The sequence below is a fragment of the Rhinopithecus bieti genome, unplaced genomic scaffold, assembly GCF_001698545.2.
Source record: "Rhinopithecus bieti isolate Rb0 unplaced genomic scaffold, ASM169854v2 scaffold_11964, whole genome shotgun sequence".
NCBI classification, from domain to species: Eukaryota; Metazoa; Chordata; class Mammalia; order Primates; family Cercopithecidae; genus Rhinopithecus; species Rhinopithecus bieti.
The window spans coordinates 6,979,103-6,996,065 of record NW_016807677.1 but is presented as its reverse complement, the minus strand read 5'-3'; the positions used below and the strand labels follow the sequence as shown (position 1 = coordinate 6,996,065).

General features: G+C 45.1%; 1 protein-coding gene across 6 annotated transcripts in view; it reads left to right on the top strand.

The window, feature by feature from the left end:
- DIXDC1 (DIX domain containing 1) overlaps positions 1-16,963 on the top strand; it is a 100,528-nt gene that overhangs the window by 7,307 nt on the left and 76,258 nt on the right. Inside the window, exon 1 of one of the 6 annotated variants that reach the window (XM_017883212.1) lies at positions 2,907-3,454. The exons of 4 other annotated variants lie outside the window; for them this stretch is intronic. In XM_017883212.1, coding sequence (XP_017738701.1) covers positions 3,395-3,454 — 60 coding nt within the window. In that variant the 5' untranslated portion in view covers positions 2,907-3,394. Of the gene's footprint in view, positions 1-2,906; positions 3,455-16,963 lie in introns of those variants that run through there. One more of the 6 variants, XM_017883215.1, reaches the window with a different exon arrangement.

Below are 16,963 nucleotides of genomic sequence, written 5' to 3'. Positions count from 1 at the left end.
AACCTGGACTTTGGCTTCACCATTTAGTAGCTATTGGGTCTGTGACAAATTACTTCTCCAAACCTCTCTTTCTTTACGTGTAAAAATCCTACCGTTTATGCTAATTGTGACAGTCAAATGAGCTAATACTAAGTGCTGAGTACAGGGTTTGGCACATAGTAAAAGCTCATTTTTGCTATTATTACTGTTATATATAGATATTTGGGTAGCGTTTAGTTTGTGGGGGAAGTGTCTGCCATTATTGCCAAAATAATGCAGGACTGAGGAAGGCAGGTATAAGTTCAGAAATCAGGCAGCGTGGCAGAGCTATACAGAAAGCAGTTTGCTGGGTTTCTTTGCCTCTGCTTCCAGGCAGAGTGAATGACCGCACTGAAGCAGCGGAAGCTGTTCCAGCTACCCAGACTGCTTGCAGTTTCCCCACATACAAACACTATGGGATGCCTGATCTGTGTCCCAGTTATTCCTAATTCTTGTAGCTAGCCCGCATACTCTCCCAGCTCTTAGGTTGATATTATAACATGGTGGGATCGGGAGGATGGAAGGAATAGTAAATGTTAGTGTTGTTTGGAGCTAAAGCTCAGTTCTTCACCTGAGCCACTTTGTAAGGCCAACTAAGATAACTGTGGTGAACATCTCTTCTGAGCAAAAAACAAAAATGGACATTATGTTGTCTGACAGGAATTTTGTGCTTTTTCCAAATGTGAGAGGCAGGCTGTATGTAAAATAGTATGATTTTGGAACACATCTTAATAGTCATATGGGGACAATAGAATGAATATTTTGAGATTATACTGTTTAAATCAAAATTAAACGCCATTAAAATTTTAGTTCCACAGTTGCATTAGCTGTAGTTCAAGTGCTCAATAGCCACATGTGTGGCCACTATATTGTACAGCATAGATATAGAACATTTCCATCTTCACAGACACTTCTGGTGAACACCATTGCTCTAGAATATGTGGTTCATATAGTTATGGACTTTTAGGGAATAGTGCAATATTGGACCATATGCCTTATAATACATTTTTAAAAATCAATTCACTACAATTCTCTCTTAATTCCTCCAGCATGCTGTGATGGGCAGTGCAAAGAGCACAGGGCCAGACCTCAGAGCCCTCTGGTTCAGATCTTAGTTTCCATACTGACTTGCTGAGTGACTGTGAGCACCTCTCCTAGCCTTGGTTCCTTCCTCTATGACGTAAGGGAGTTGGGTCAAGTAAGGAAGTGGTGCCAAAATGTTTTGGAGCTTTAAAATTCAGTGATTTCATAAGTCTTTTTCCAGAAATACTGAGCTCACAGATCCTACTTTGATCAAAGACTTGTTGTTTGAGAAACGCTGACCTCTGGCATAGATAACTGTCAGCAGGACCTCCCTCTGATGTCTCAATATTTTCTGCTCTGTGTATAAAGCAGGAGGGGCTCTCAACCAGTCAGGATCCTCTGCCCAGGGATCCACCAACTAGGTACTTTGGTTTTGCATCATTATGCATGTAGATGTGTTGCATGCAAGTCTGTGCTGTTGGAAATTTCATGCTTCTCTTTATAAAGGAACTTGTTGAATTGACATGGGTTAGTGACTCTCTGGGGGTGTTACACCATGAAGTGTGGTAGTGCCAAAGGGAGTTCTTGGCAGTTAAATTTCTCAGCTAGATTATGAAGGACAGTGGTCTTCGGACTTGTGGGCTGCTCAGGTTTAGAACGATTTGGTGTCTTAGCTTTTCCTCAGCATTAGCCAGAATTGAATCCACTACATTCAACCAGCAGCTGCCGCTCAACACCTGTGCTGCCTTCTGCCCCCTGCCTGTTGTGGTCAGGGAGATGTGTTCTTTTTCAGAAACATTTTGTGTTTAGCAGCTTTAGACATTTAGACATGATATTGCTAGCCTGGCTGCTCTTGGTAAGGATTTTCTTTTTCTCTAAGGACCTGAAGAGGTTTTTAGGTTGAATAAGAGTCAATACTGACTTTTCTTGCTAAGGTACTAATCAGGGTTTGAGGAGGAATCTGGGCCTCCCAGAATATCATGAGTGTAGACTCCTAGATCCTTGAGCTGCCTGTCACTGGCTGCGTCCTTGGACAAGGCCCTGACCTTCTCTGAGCCCTAATGCTCTGTAAACCCTTCCTCTCCATCTGGGATCACGAGGTGGAATGTAAAATGAATGTTTTTTCAGCTTCGAGTTTTCCTATAGAAACAAGAGTGTGCACTGAGTTGCAAATGACTAGTATTCCTAAAAATAAATAATCAAGGCTATGACTTGAATAGCTAGAAACAGCCTAGAATAGCTTTCTGTTTCAGTTGAGGAAGCTTTTACCTAACTCTTTCAAATGCACCAGGACATTTTGCAGTCTTTATTTTAATTAAAACCCATTTATTTTAAAACACATTAAAATATGGGTTGTATATTTTAGCAGTTATTTTATAAAGAATGAAATAGGAAAATTTTGGAAAAGGCTTGGTCATCCTTGGTATTTCTTTTGTGATCCTGTGTGATGTTTAGCACTGTTCTATTGAATGTGTTCTGTTACCATCGATAACTAAAGTTCTTTCTATCCTCTTTTCCTCCTTTCTTCCTCTGCTCCTTCTTCTCTTTCTTATTTCTTTCCCTTCTGCTTCCTCTTCTTTAGCTTGACCTCACTGTCCAGGGCCCATGTGGAAAAAAGGTTGCTGTTTTCGGTTAGTCTGGGGGAAAATCCTATGATTCACTCCCTTTCCCTCCCACCTTCTGGTGGGCCGTTTGTGGCCTTAAGTTAGCTGTGTGTGTGTGTGTGTGTGTGTGTGTGTGTGTGTGTGTGTTGCGCACCCTCTCCGCGGGCACACCCGCCTGCAAGCCTGGTGTGTGTGTCGCGCGCGCGCGACTGCAAGCGCTGGCATACACCAGTCGGGCCGCCTGTTTGTCAACGTGTGTGTGTGTGTGTGTGTGTGTGTGTGTGTGTATGCACGCAGCGCGCACATAGAGCAGCACGTTTGCCTAAAATCCGTGTGTGTGTGTGTGTGTGTAGCACACGCACACACGCCCGTGCTGCGGCCCGGGGGGTGTGTGTGCGCGTGCGTGCGGGAGTGCAGCGCGCGCCCTCGCCAGCCCGCCTGCCCGTGCGGCTTTCCCGCAGGAAAGCGGGGCTAGGGGCAGCCCGGCAGCGCCGCTTCACCCAGTGCCGCCCAGCTGTTTCCATAGGAACCGCGACCGCGCCAGGCCCCTCAGACAGAGGCCCCCGTGCGAGCATGCCCAGTGCAAGCCGCTAGTTTGGCTCCAGTCTAGGTTTCCAGTAAGTGGCATGCGGGACTCCGGAGGGATCCCAATGAGCTGAGCCGAGAGCCTTTGTGTGCAGAGGGAGGAGGAGGAGGTTGCGGCGGCCGCCGGGCTGGAGACCCTGCCCGGGGAGCCCCCAGCAAGAACAATGCTGGCCTGCCTGACCCGAGGGAACTTACTGGACGTCCTGCAGGAGGGCTTCAATGAGGTAACTGTCCTGCTCCTCCCACTCCTCAGCTCCCCTCCCCCAGCGTCTCCCGCCCAGTCTCCGGAAGGGGTCCTCTTCCTCCCCCATCCTCTGGAGACCCCAGAGCAGATCGCCCGCAGAACCCCAAGGGGGCTAAGGTGGTACTTGCAGTGCAGATGGGTGAACCAGGAGAAATCAGAAGGGCCGCCTGCCCACAGCTAAGTTGGGCCATGACCTTCCCTGATAGCTTGCTTACCTGAGCCCAAGAGGACAGGACCACAAATTTAGAAATCACCTCCTTCCAGAAGAGGGGGTCTCCATCCTCCCTAGAGTTTCTCTCCCCAAGGAAATCCTCAGTGAATCCCTGGATATTTGGCAAAAGTGCTCATCTATATCAGGAGCTAACCAGCAGAGCCAAGGGAGGGTGGAGTGGTACTGCATTGGTAGAAAGTTTGAGAGGGCAGGGGACTGTAGATGGTCCATGTGAAGTGCCCTCTTCATGTCTGAATCTCTTTCTGAGTCCGGGGCAGTAGATTTCTCTGCAATCAAGGACGTGGTTGTCTGAGAGGAGCTACTGAGCGAGAGGGGACCTGGGTCCTGGGCCCAATCTCAGAGAGCCAGCGTGTGCACCCGTCCATGTGAGAGCAGAGGAACTGGGGCCTCAGTCTGACAGGCAAGATGGGCTAGGGCCGACAAGGGGTCATTTCCTCTCCACTTGTTTCTCTTACAATTATATTTATTGCATTTGCTTTTCTTGTGACCCAGGAAATTCTGGTTTGGGATGCTTCCCCCTCAAGATTGCTCCGTATGTCTTCCACTGCAGCTAAGCCCTACTCCTGCGGGTTGTCTTAGCTCAGCATCCAGGGAAACCTACGCTGTTAGTTGTGCCTTTCTTCATTTCTCTCTCCCTCCTTTTCCTTCCATCTCTCTCTTTCTTCTCTCTGTGACTCTCTGAAATTTAAGATTTTTAAAATCAGTTTTTACTCAACATATGAATACATTGTCCTCTTAAATGTGAACATCATAGGCAAGACTGAAGTGCCTTTGGTTCCCCCCACCCATTCCAGCCTTTTCCCCACAAATAACCATTCTCATGAATTCGTGTATAAGATTTTATTTCTGCAGCTGCACTACAGCCTCCTTCCTTAATTCCTGTTTCTAATTAAGAAGCTCTGCAGCCTGACTTGCCCCAGAACACTCCCCCGTTCTGGTCCCCATGCCCTAGCGTTGTTCCTAACACAGAGGAAAACTGCAGAAATGCTGTCCCAACCTAACCGAGTTGGAATTTTCCTTTGGCCAAGGGGTATCACAACCTTCACTGAGGGGAGGAGCTTGCATCCTGTCTGCACTGCAGGGCACCTCATCTTTGCATCATTCCTGTCTGAACACTTGTAAGGGAATTGTTAACAAAGAGCTATAGTCTAAGAGTTGAAACACAGAAGAGCCAGGAAGCCTACCTCTGAGTGATTCCCATATTCTGGTTCCTCTTTTTTCACTCTCTGCCTTTGGGCTGCCCCTGGTCTTTAGCTGCGTAAGTCTGACTCATTCACCAATTGTGGCAGAAGCTCTTTTAGTTGTCTTATACCTCCTGCCCCAACTTAAAACAGCAACAACAACGACAACAACAACAACAACAAAAACTCAGCTCTTGATGGTCCCACTGTCTGTTTAGGAGGAGGAAACCAGCACAGAGCTGGTCCTAATCTTTGTTTTCTGCTCATTTTCACTTCGAAACCTTTCGACTGAAGAGCCACGTAAACTAAGAGGCTTGGCCGTCTGTTTCATGCTTTGGTGCTTCCATAAATATCCCCTGACTTCCAATTCTTGAAAAACATAAGGGCCTAAAGGAAAAGGGGAACGGGAGAATCATGTTTTGTGGTGGTAATGGAATCTTCATAAAACCACAGATGCATAACTTTTAATTAATTGGTCCCTAGAATAATGCAGTAGTGCCTCTTTTCCTTCTCTGATATTTGATTTTTCTACCCATCCTGTAAACTTCCCTCCACCCCCTCCACAAGCTAATGTACATCTGTTCCTCTCTGTTAGATTTGACCTCTGATAGCCAATGAGTACTTTTGGTTTCGCTGAAAGATTGACATCATCTAAATAACAATAACAGTAATATGTTAAATTTGAATGGTTTCTTACAGTTTAAGTGATTCTTTCACATTCTATATTAAATGATTCATTTTATGTACAATATTACATTTAGTGCTACTGAATAATAGTGTAATTAGTTATTTTAGAATCCATGGGGCCCTATTTGACCTATTCCAGCCTCCAAGGTTGCTTAATAGATCCAGTAATATTCAATTTATTTTTTTAGAGTCCTTGAGATAAGGATGTAAATAGGGATTTTAAAGCTAGTGTCAGAATTACCTTTAATTCTTCTGAGAATTCCTACTGAGGCTACGAATACCACACATGTATCCAGTCACCTCCTGGGAACGATCCAAGTATATCTAAAGCTATTCTTCATCACCCAGATGCTTTATAGGTCTGTGTAGTTAGGGCTGTGACCTCATTCTCTATGGCAGGGAAAACTGCCACAGGAAATGGAGCTTTGGCCTTAATTGGTTAATTATAAGGGAACCCTGCAGCAGAGAGAAACCCTGCCCTCTGAATCCTGGCTTCCCTCTACCCACTGTTGGCTTCTGTTCTCAATCCTCTGCCACTATGTATAGCCATGCATGACAGAATTTTCTCTTACTGCATTTCCTACACAGAGCCCTGGCCTCAACATGTCTGGCAAATAACTCACAGATTTGATCCTTGTCAGTGCTTTCAATGCAATGCCTTTGAATGGCATGGTTAATTTGGATGGCGAATTATCCACAAGTTTTGGCTACTGCCACCCTGGCTGTCATCCCCCATTTCCTATGGCTTGGCCAGGCTTCCTATAGATCACAGTTTCCCCAGTCTGCATCTGCCTCAAAGCTTTTTGTTTTCTCTGCCACTTGGTATTGGTGTTGTCCTGTGAATGTTGTAAATGTGCCAATATGAATTTCTGCAAGTGTTTTTTGGGGGGCTGAACTTTTTTTTTTTTTTTTTGAGATGGAGTCTCGCTCTGTCGCCCAGGCTGGAGTGCAGTGGCCGGATCTCAGCTCACTGCAAGCTCCGCCTCCCTGGTTTACGCCATTCTCCTGCCTCAGCCTCCCGAGTAGCTGGGACTACAGGCGCCCGCCACCTCGCCCAGCTAGTTTTTTTTTTTTTGTATTTTAGTAGAGACGGGGTTTCACCGTGTTAGCCAGGATGGTCTGGATCTCCTGACCTCGTGATCCGCCCGTCTCGGCCTCCCAAAGTGCTGGGATTACAGGCTTGAGCCACCGCGCCCGGCCTGAACTTTCTTTAAAAACAACTTTGGTGCTTGTGTTGGGAGGTTTTGAGAGACCTGAGATTATAATATGGTTTGGCTAATAAGCATTCATTTATTCAGTTATTCATTAGTTATTCATAAACCAGTAATTTATTGAGAGGGGATGGATAAAAGAATTGAAAAACACTCAGTTCCTGCTTCCAAAGAGTTTATAGGGGGAGATAGGGTGTACTGATATGAAAAGGACTGAACATTTACCAACCCATCTGCTCATTGAGGCCAGTTTTTTTCCCCGCTCGTCTGGTACATGCATGCAAGCAGTCATTCACTGGACATTCTCTGAATTACTGTGTTTGCCAGTCACTGTGCCAGGCTCTGGAAATACATAGAAGTTTAATAACATAGAGTCTGTGCCCTACTGGAGCTCATAGACCAATGAAGATAAAGTAGCCAGGCACAGTGGTGCATGCCTGTAGTTTTAGCTACCTGAGAGGATGAGGCAAGAGGACCACTGGAGCCGAGGAGTTAGAGGCTGCAGTGTGCTGTGACCGCACATGACTGATGACTGCATTCTGGCTTAGATGACAGAGCGAGACCCATTTCTTAAAAGAAGAGATAGGCCGGGTGCTGTGGCTCACGTCTGTAATCCCAGCACTTTGGGAGGCCAAGGCGGGTGGATCACCTGAGGTCAGGAGTTCGAGACCAACCTGGCTAACATGGTGAAACCCTGTCTCTACTAAAAGTACAAAAATTAGCCGGGCATGGTGACTCACATCTGTAATCCCAGCTACTTGGGAGGCTGAGGCAGGAGAATTGCTTGTACCTGGGAGGTGGTGATTCCAGTGAGCCGAGATTATGCCACAGTAGATGTTCAGAGTGTCAAACTTGGGAAAATTGAGGTGATACAGAAATCTTACTTGTGGGGAAGAGTGAACGTAGGCCCAGGTGTGGTGTGAATGGCCTGGGAGGCTGAAAGTTGGGGGAATGGTTTATGAAAATGATGGCTGACAGGAAATCTGTGGTCTGAACCTTAACCTTTTGAACATAAGTTCTGGCAGACTTTCCCTACCAGTTTTCCTCCAAGTAGAAAAGTAGAAATTGAAATTTCACATTAAGATTCATCCGCTTGGCAGTCCCTTAGAAATATAGGAAGAGGCCAGGCATAGTGGCTCACACTTATAATCCCAGCACTTTGGGAGGCTGAGGCAGGAGGATGACTTGAGCCCAGAAGTTCAAGACCAGCTTGGGTAACATGGTGAGACCCTGTCTCCACAATTAAAAAAAAATTAGCTGAGCATGGTGGCATGCATGCCTGGGATCCCAGCTACTTGGGAGGCTGAAGTGGGTGGATCACTTGAGCCCAGGAGGTTGAGGCTGCAATGAGCCATGTTCCTGCCACTGTTCTCCAGCCTGGGCAACAGGGTGAGACTTTGTCTCAAAACAAAACAAAATACACGCACACACACACACACAAACACAAACACAGAGGAAGAGTTTTGGTCTGGTCTCATCTCCATAAGGGGTACATAGAGTGAGTGAGGAAGAAGATCGGTAAGTGAAACATCACTTCTAAGGGCCTTGTGCCCTCCATGGAGTAGCGGTGGCAACACTGGGCCAATTAGAGGCTTCCAGACATTTTCACAATGAACTCCTCTGTGCTTTGCTGTAGAAATTAAAGGCTTGTTAAGTCTACAGAGCAACTCAGCACCAGATTCCCCATCCTTCTTTTTTCTATCCTGCCTGGTTTCTCCTCTCCCCACCCAGGCTCATTGGCTTCATTCCCACAGGAGGCAATGCCAGCTAAACAGATGCACCCTGGCAGCAAGCTCTCAGGCAGCTTTATGTTCCTCGTGGTGAGTGATGGGTTGGCCAGGCATGTGGAGCAGTGATAGGGCACTGTTAGCCAGGTGCCGCTCCCCCAGGCGGTTCAGAGGGTCTAGGGAACACTAGAAAGGCTTCATCTGCCATGATTGGCCTTTTGTCGAGGCTGTAGGGACCAAAGGCTAAAACTGACACTTTCCTGAAAGCATGTTGTTTGTTATCCCCCAAACCAAGCTCCATTAAAGTGGTCATGGATATAACCTTTAGTAGCTGGATGTGGTGAGGGAATAGAGAACCAACTCCACAGGCCCTGAGGCTGGGCTCTTACCTCCTATTTCTAGGATGAGGGACACCCCTAGACTGTAGAGTGACACTTCATTCATCCGTTCATTCACATGCATTTATTGGGCACTTACCTTGTAACATGTACTTGTGAAGGAGCAGAGAGTGTTTGGAGACTCATAACTGACAGAAATTTAAAAATAAGTTTAGGAGATGATATCTTTCAGAAAATCTTTAGCTCTTTACTTTCTGATATATTATCTTTTGACCACTGAGCTGAATACTAATACATTAATCTTCCCTTATCGAAGGGAGATCCATCTCAAGACCCCCAGTGGATGCCTGAAACCATGGATGGTACTGAACCTGACTGCCATCAATCGGAGCCTGTTTCTGTTCCTATCTTCTACCCACAAATTTAATGTTTTTTCCATCTTAATTAAGCACTTATCACACACTGTGGCTGAAACTTGCAGTCTGAGGTATGGCAGCAAAACTACCATGCATTCCTTTTTCCATCTTCAAAATTTCATGGATGAAAGATTCATTCTTATCATAAATCTTAGCAACCTCAGCATATGATTTTATTTTCTTTCCTTATTTAGTCAAGAACTTTCACCTTTTCACTTAAAGGAAGCACTTTACAGCATCTTTTGGCATATCTGAATTTCTAGCGTCACTATTCTTATACTTTGAGGCCATTATAGAGTAAAACAAGGGCTACTTGAACACAAGCACTGTGATACCTTGGCAGTTGTTTCAGTAAGATGACAGGTAGCATGGACAGCTTGGATACGCTGGACAAAGGGATGAGTCACGTCTTGGGTGAAACAGAGTGGAATGGCACAAGATTTCATCATACTACTCAGAGTGTTGGACAATTTGTTTTTTATTCTTATTTTTATTTTTATTAATTAATTTATTTTTTGAGACAGTGTCTCACTCTGTCACCCAGGCTGGAGTACAGTGATGTGATCTCAGCTCACTGCAACCTCTGCCTCCCGCCTCTTGGGTTCAAGCGATTCTCCTGCCTCAGTCTCCCCAGTAGCTGAGACTACAGGTGTGTGCTACCATGCCCGGCTAATTTTTGTAGTTTTAGTAGAGATGGGGTTTCACCATGTTGGCCAGACTGGTCTTAAGCTCCTGACCTCAGGTGATCCGCCTGCCTCAGCCTCCCAGAATGCTGGGATTACAGGCATGAGCCACTGCACCCGGCTAGGATTTAAAGCTTAGGAATTATTTCTGGAATTTTCTTTCTCTCTTTTTTTTTTTTTTTTTTTTTTTTTTTTTTTTGAGATGGAGTCTTGCTATGTCCGCCAGGCTGGAGTGCAGTGGCACAATCTTGGCTTACTGCACCCTCCACCTCCCAGGTTCAAGCCATTCTCCTGCCTCAGCCTTCTAAGTAGCTGGGACTATAGGTACGTGCCACCATGCCCGGCTAATTTTTTTGTATTTTTAGTAGAGACGGGGTTTCACTGTGTTATCCAGGATGGTCTCGATCTCCTGACTTCGTGATCTGCCCGCCTCAGTCTCCCAAAGTGCTGAGATTACAGGCATGAGCCACTGCACCTGGCCTATTTCTGGAATTTTCTATTTAATATATTCAGACGGTGGTTGACCATGGGTGATTGAAACTGTGGAAAGAAAAACTATGAGTAAGGGAGACTACTGTACAAAGAACCTGTCCGTACAAGGAAGAAGAAATTTAAGGATATTTTTACTTGTGAACTTTATTTGTACCCAATTAGCCATCAAATTCAATGAACAAATAGCTTTTCCAGGTTCAGTAAAGGGCTGAAAGAGTTAATAGAAAAGAAATACAATAGGGTGTTTACTGGCAGAATTTAGGCCAGTAATAACATAAGGTTTCTAAATCTTCAGCTTTCCTCTTAGTTTCTCAGTAACTTCCCCACCCTCATCTCCTCATCTCCTGCTGCTGGGGGGTCTCAGAGTTCTAAACAGGTATCTGGTTTCACTGTAAAACTAATTTCCTTCCTGAGCCGTTCATGTCTCCTCCTGAACTGTCTCTCTAGCATACCACAAAAGCTCTCTGCTTTTCTTGTTTGCTTTTCTTGTTGCCAGCAGGAAAACATAGAGCCGCCTCCTTGGCTGTTTCTACTCTAAGAATAGTAGATACCACACACTTCTCTGGTGAAGCCCCGTTGGTGCTTTTGCAACTCTACCAAATAAGTCCCCGGCAGGAATTCTGTGAGCTTGAGTCTTGGAGGAGATAGAGAATTGAGGCTCGGTTTACAAACTTGTTTGGAAGGAAGGGCAGGTCCCAAAGAAAAACAGGAAGAAAGTTACATTTGGTGGCAAGAAAGCTTTCAAGGTCAAGATTTCCTGCACAAATGAAGATTTTGGATAGAACTGTCTACACTAGAAGACTTTTACCTGAAATTGTAGGGTTATTTGGAGTGTCTTGGAGGAAGCTGATGAGATTATGGGATTGCTAAAGCCCCCTTTCACCGGCCACTTCTTGGTACTATCACTGCCCTCACAACTTTAGAGGGGTCCAGTCTCATCAAGCCAAAATCCTTCTCACACAGTTTTAACTCTTGTTGTGTCTACTGACTGACTTCTTCTGAGGCCTGACTCAGAGGGTGGTTACCATGAAAACCTTCCGTTGTTCTAGACATCTATTACACTGGCATCCTTTTGGCTTCCTTAGAACAAGTTAGTCATGAAACTCCAGACTGAGATTAGTTCAACACTGTCACACACGTAGTATGTACCAACTGTCTTGGTCTTTTTTTTTTTTTTTTTAATTAGTTTGGTTACAAGTGCCAAAAACCGAACTTGAACTAGCAGGGACAGGAAGTGGATGTTATTGACCCGCATGGAATCCAAGGAAAGGTAGAAAACTAAACCATGGAAAGGGCAGGGATGCAACAGAAACGATGAAATCAAGAACTCTGACACTGGCAGGATCTCTTCCTCTGTTCTCTGCCTCTTATCTGCTTCTTTCTATGCTGGCTTTATTCCCATTTACTAGAGCTGGTTTTTCCTTCTCAGGTGAGCAGCGTGGCCTATGGCAACGTCTAAGTTTTATATCTTACAACTTTGAGAGAGATGAGGGAGGAGGAGGAAGACTGAATCTAGTCCTAAATGCCAGTTCAAAAAGTTCCAGGGATTGGCTGGGTTTCACCAATGAACTTTGCCAGACCAATCAATTGTGGCCAGTAGATGTGATACAGTGCCAACCTGGTCATAGGACCCACCACTGCATGTGCAGAGGAGGGTTCTTAAAGAAGAAGGGATCATTGTGGGCTGGGCAGCTACCCCAGGAGCTGTTAGCTGTAATATCACTGCAAGCTTAGTTGGAATCTGATCATTCCTACTTTGCCTCTCTTGACCAAGATCCAGGGTCATAATCAAGATATAGTTCTTTTTCCTTTTTAAAAAAATATTGTTATGCAAAAGAGCTTCATTTATTTGTTTAGTTTTCTGACTTTATGCTGGTGTGTCCAATACTTTTTCTTTTCCTCAATAAGGAAGGCATGCTTAGTTCTGTCACAGACACTTTTAGTACACGTAGAACAACTACAGGCCTTGCTGACATGTTTTTTTTTTTTTTTTTTTTGAGACAGAGTCTTGCTCTGTTGCCCAGGCTGGAGTGCGGTGGCATGATCTCAGCTCACTGCAATCTCTGTGTCCTGGGGTCAAAGGATTCTTGTGCCTCAGCCTCCCAAGTAGCTGGAATTACAGCCTGGTTAATTTTTTTTTTTTTTTTTTTTAGACGGAGTCTTGTTCTGTCGCTCAGGCTGAAGTGCAGTGGCATGATCTTGGCTCACTGCAACCTCCGCCTCCTGGGTTCAAGCGAGTCTCCTGCCTTAGCCTCCCAAGTAGCTGGGATTACAGGCGCCTGCCACCAAGCCCGGCTAATTTTTGTATTTTTATTAGAGATGGGGCTTTGCCATGTTGGTCAGGCTGGTCTCGAACTCCTGACCTCAAGCTACCTGCCCACCTTGGCCTCCCAAAGTGCTGGGATTACAGGTGTAAGCCACTGCACCTGGTCAGGTTTTTTTGTATTTTTAGTAGAGATGGGGTTTTGCCATGCTGGCCAAGCTAGTCTCTAACTCCTGGCCTCAAGTGATCTGCCCACCTCAGCCTCCCAAAGTGCTAAAATTACAGGCATGAGCCACTGCACCCAGCCAACATGTTTTTTTTTTTTTCTTTGTTTATTTTCGAGAACCTCTTAAGAACTTTAGGTATCACAGATAGCAGGAACTCATTGAAGTCTGCCTGGGCATACACTACATGCAGATTTTGGTGTTTTCCCAACCTTCTTGGTATGAAGGTAAACAGTTCTATGAACAGGGATTTGGGACAGCCTAATTTTGTTAGAGGCTGTATTGTAGAAAAGCCTGCAATGGTATGTCAACTGCTGGACCATTCTGAGTGCCTATGGACACTGTCTCCAGAATAAGCAAGATCTATTTTTCAATATTGCAGATGTTTTCATTTTGCTGAGCCTGTTGTATACTTTTCTCACTGAATAATAGACTTGTAAAATGATAGAAGGAAACAAAATGCAGTTTTATTTTGCTTTTGGTATTTATATCTGTTTTGGTTCTTGTTTTCAGCTGCTTTGTGAAGCCCTTAAATTACTTTAGATGGCTGGAGAGTAGGGGTGGGGGGTTGAGGGTGGAGAAACACAGGAAAAGTGAGCTGGATTTTGAACTCCCCACCCTGGCCTAATCACAGAAGCACTGCTTTTCCCTATTTTACATATCTGCCTCTTATACAAGTTATGATTTAGAAAAATAATGAGGCAAAAAAAATATGAAGAAATGAAACTACTAGTCTACCTTTCAGAGAGTAACAGCCTCCTGTGAAAGGCTTGTGGTATTTCACCTGCTACAGAAAGAGAAGCCCTAATATGTTGTTCAAATCAAGCAGCAGAGCCACTCACGGCCCAGGCTTGCCCCACAGGCCTCTTTGAAGACAAACTGCTTTGTGGGAGAAGTGGATGGCATGGCTGGCCTTCACAAGTGTCTGCTTTGTCCTTTTTTTTTTTTTTTTTTTGAGACGGAGTCTCGCTGTGTTGCCCAGGCTGGAGTGCAGTGGCCGGATATCAGCTCACTGCAAGCTTCGCCTTCCGGGTTTACGCCATTCTCCTGCCTCAGCCTCCCGAGTAGCTGGGACTACAGGCGCCCGCCACTTCGCCCGGCTAGTTTTTTGTATTTTTTTAGTAGAGACGGGGTTTCACTGTGTTAGCCAGGATGGTCTCGATCTCCTGACCTCGTGATCCACCCGTCTCGGCCTCCCAGAGTGCTGGGATTACAGGCCTGAGCCACCGCGCCCGGCCGACATACTAGTTTTTAAAGTTACATGAAGGCCAGGTGTATTGGCTCACACCTGTAATTTCAGTGTTTTTGGAGGCCAAGACAAGAGGATGGCTTGAGGCCAGGAGTTCGAGACTAGACTGGGCGATAGCAAGACTCCGTCTCTACAAAAAATACAAATGTAAAAAGAGAGAAAAGAATAAAGTAACGTGGATCTGGACAGAATGCCAAATAGCCACAGCACCTTAGTGTCTAACACTCTCTAGACAGGACTTCAGGATCCATAGTCTAGCCTCCCAGTTCCTGGACTGTCCCCACTGTAATGATTGTCCCCCTCTGTGCCACTTCGACAAGGCCACATACCGAGGCCACACTTGGAACTTACTCTACAGAATTTCCCCACCTCTGAAATCTTGAACTCTGAAACTCTACTGTGCTCAAAACCCCAGTTTTCACAGTCCTACATTCCCATTAAACTTATTTTTTCATTGCATCAAGTTCTCCTTTCCTTCCTGTCCTCTACCTTCTTAAGGCTTATCCACTCTCTTAATTTCTTCTCCCTGGCCCAGACTTTACCATCAGTCACTTCAAGCACTTTGAACACCATGCTCTCCTTTGCCCTGGTGGTCACTGCCTCTCCTCTGATTATTTTCAGTCCTAGGTTGGCCCATCCTTGGTTTCCCCTGCTCATGGCCCAGGCCTGCTGAGCAGGTCTAGAGCAAATCACACAACCTTGCTGATTGATTTAATTACAAAATGATTTCCAGTCCTAGCTGAGTGCTTGGTGCTGCCAGGAATCTTTAGCAGTCAGTGTTGTTTCCAGCTTCTCACAGGGTCTGCTGCAAGTCTCTGACCCTTTCCTGAGGCCTCCTTTATTCTCCCTGTCCCTTTCACCCTCAGCAGATAAACTGGCCTACTTCATAGGAAGGAATGACTTGTGGGGCAGCTGCATTTGAACTCCTTCAGCTTCCCTCTTTCCACCCCCACACTTCCCCACACTCCTGATCAGAGGACGCAGCATGTATTTGCTTTTAACCTACATATATCCTCTCATATCTTTTAAATCATCTCTAGATTATTTTATAATACTTTATACAATGCCTACACATACTTCATTCCCATGGATTTGTCTTAGTACTCAGCAAATTCAACTTTTGCTTTGCTCCTGATCAGAGGACGCAGCCCTCTTCCTCTTCTCTGAAACCTTGATGCATCATGATCTCTCCCATTTCCTTCTCTGCCAAATAACTCTTAGAGCTCACCTTACCTTTTGGGATGCTGTAGAGCCCAAGAGTTAGTGTCATTACTGAACTCAAACCCTTGTTCTGTCACTGAGCAGCCCTGAGACTGTGGGCATATTCCTCTGAACCTTGGTTTCCACATCTGTAAATTGGGAAAAATATTCCCTTGCAGGGTCAATGTGAAGGGAGAATATATGTATAAGGGATGTAGCAAAGTGCTTAGCACAATACCTGACATGTAGTAAGTGCTTGGTAGATGACAGTTGTCCCATTGGCAAGCTTATACCTAGATACTCTCAAACGTGGATCTCCCACCCCACCCCCAGCTCTTGGGCTCTGGACCTGTGTTTTGCCAACTGGCTGGGGAACATCTATATTCTGGTGTTCTACAAATAGCTCAGACTCTCAAAACCGAGCCATTGACTTTTCCCCGGTACTTGTTCTTCATGTCTTCTCCATCCCGGTTAAAGTATCACCAGGCAGCCAGTCATTCAGGCCTGACTTTTTGGACCCTCTCTTTTTGTCGCTGCCTATCCTATCAGTCATCTCTGACTTGTTTCTGGAGTTTGTCCTTTGCTCACTGGTGCTGCTTCAGTTTAGGTGCTTATCTTCTCTTGCTTGAATCATTGCCTGGGCTCCTCGTTGGCTTCTTCAGTCTGCATGCTGTTCTTTCTATTCCAAGATGCCAGTCACACAGTTTCACTCTCCTGTTTCACAACTTCACACTTGCCTGTTGAAGGTCATTAAGCCTTAGTCTAAGTGCTGGTGATGCGGGCTGACCTGTTTCTCCAACATTATCACCTGCCACTGACAGCTCTGCCCACACGCTACCCCCTCAACTGGCTGTTTAGTCTTTGACCTTCCCCTTTCCGTCACCTCTGCCCTTGTTGCCCTTGTCCCCTCTGCAATTGGCAGACATCCGTAAAGACAGCCAAATGTCTCCTTTCCTGTTGACCTTTTCCTAATTCCCCCAGCTTTCCATCCTGTTGCTCCATCTCTGCATAAATAGCTTTTCTGTTTTGTTTTGTTTTGTTTTTTCACATTTCTCCCTTGTAGCAGCAATCACTTTGTATCCGTTATTTATGTTCCTGTAAGTGCTGACCTTGGCACAATGCCTGGCAGATAGTAGGGACTCAAGCATATGTTGACTTGAATAAATGAATGCATGGAATGACAAGATCTCTTGAGACACAATCTAACAAGGTGAAATTTATTAGAGGCAAATGTGGATCAAGAAAACCAATTTTACAAGCTCAAAGATGAAAGGCATATGGTTTAACAGTAAAATGTGTTAAAAATTATTTAGGGGTTTTGGTTGACAGTTTAGGGTGAGTCAACTATGTGACAAAAAAAAAAAAAAGAAAAAGAAAAGAATATGAAGTATCTTGAATGAAGAAGCTGAGTATCTGGTTTTATACCTAGAGTATTGTGTTTGGTTCTAGGTATTACAGTTTTAGAGAGACTTAGACTGAATAGCGATATTTCTTATTTTTTTTTATTTTTGTGGGTACAAAGTAGGTAGATATATATATTTTGTTTTTTTCTTTTTTTTGGGGGGGTGGGGGACAGAGTTTCACTC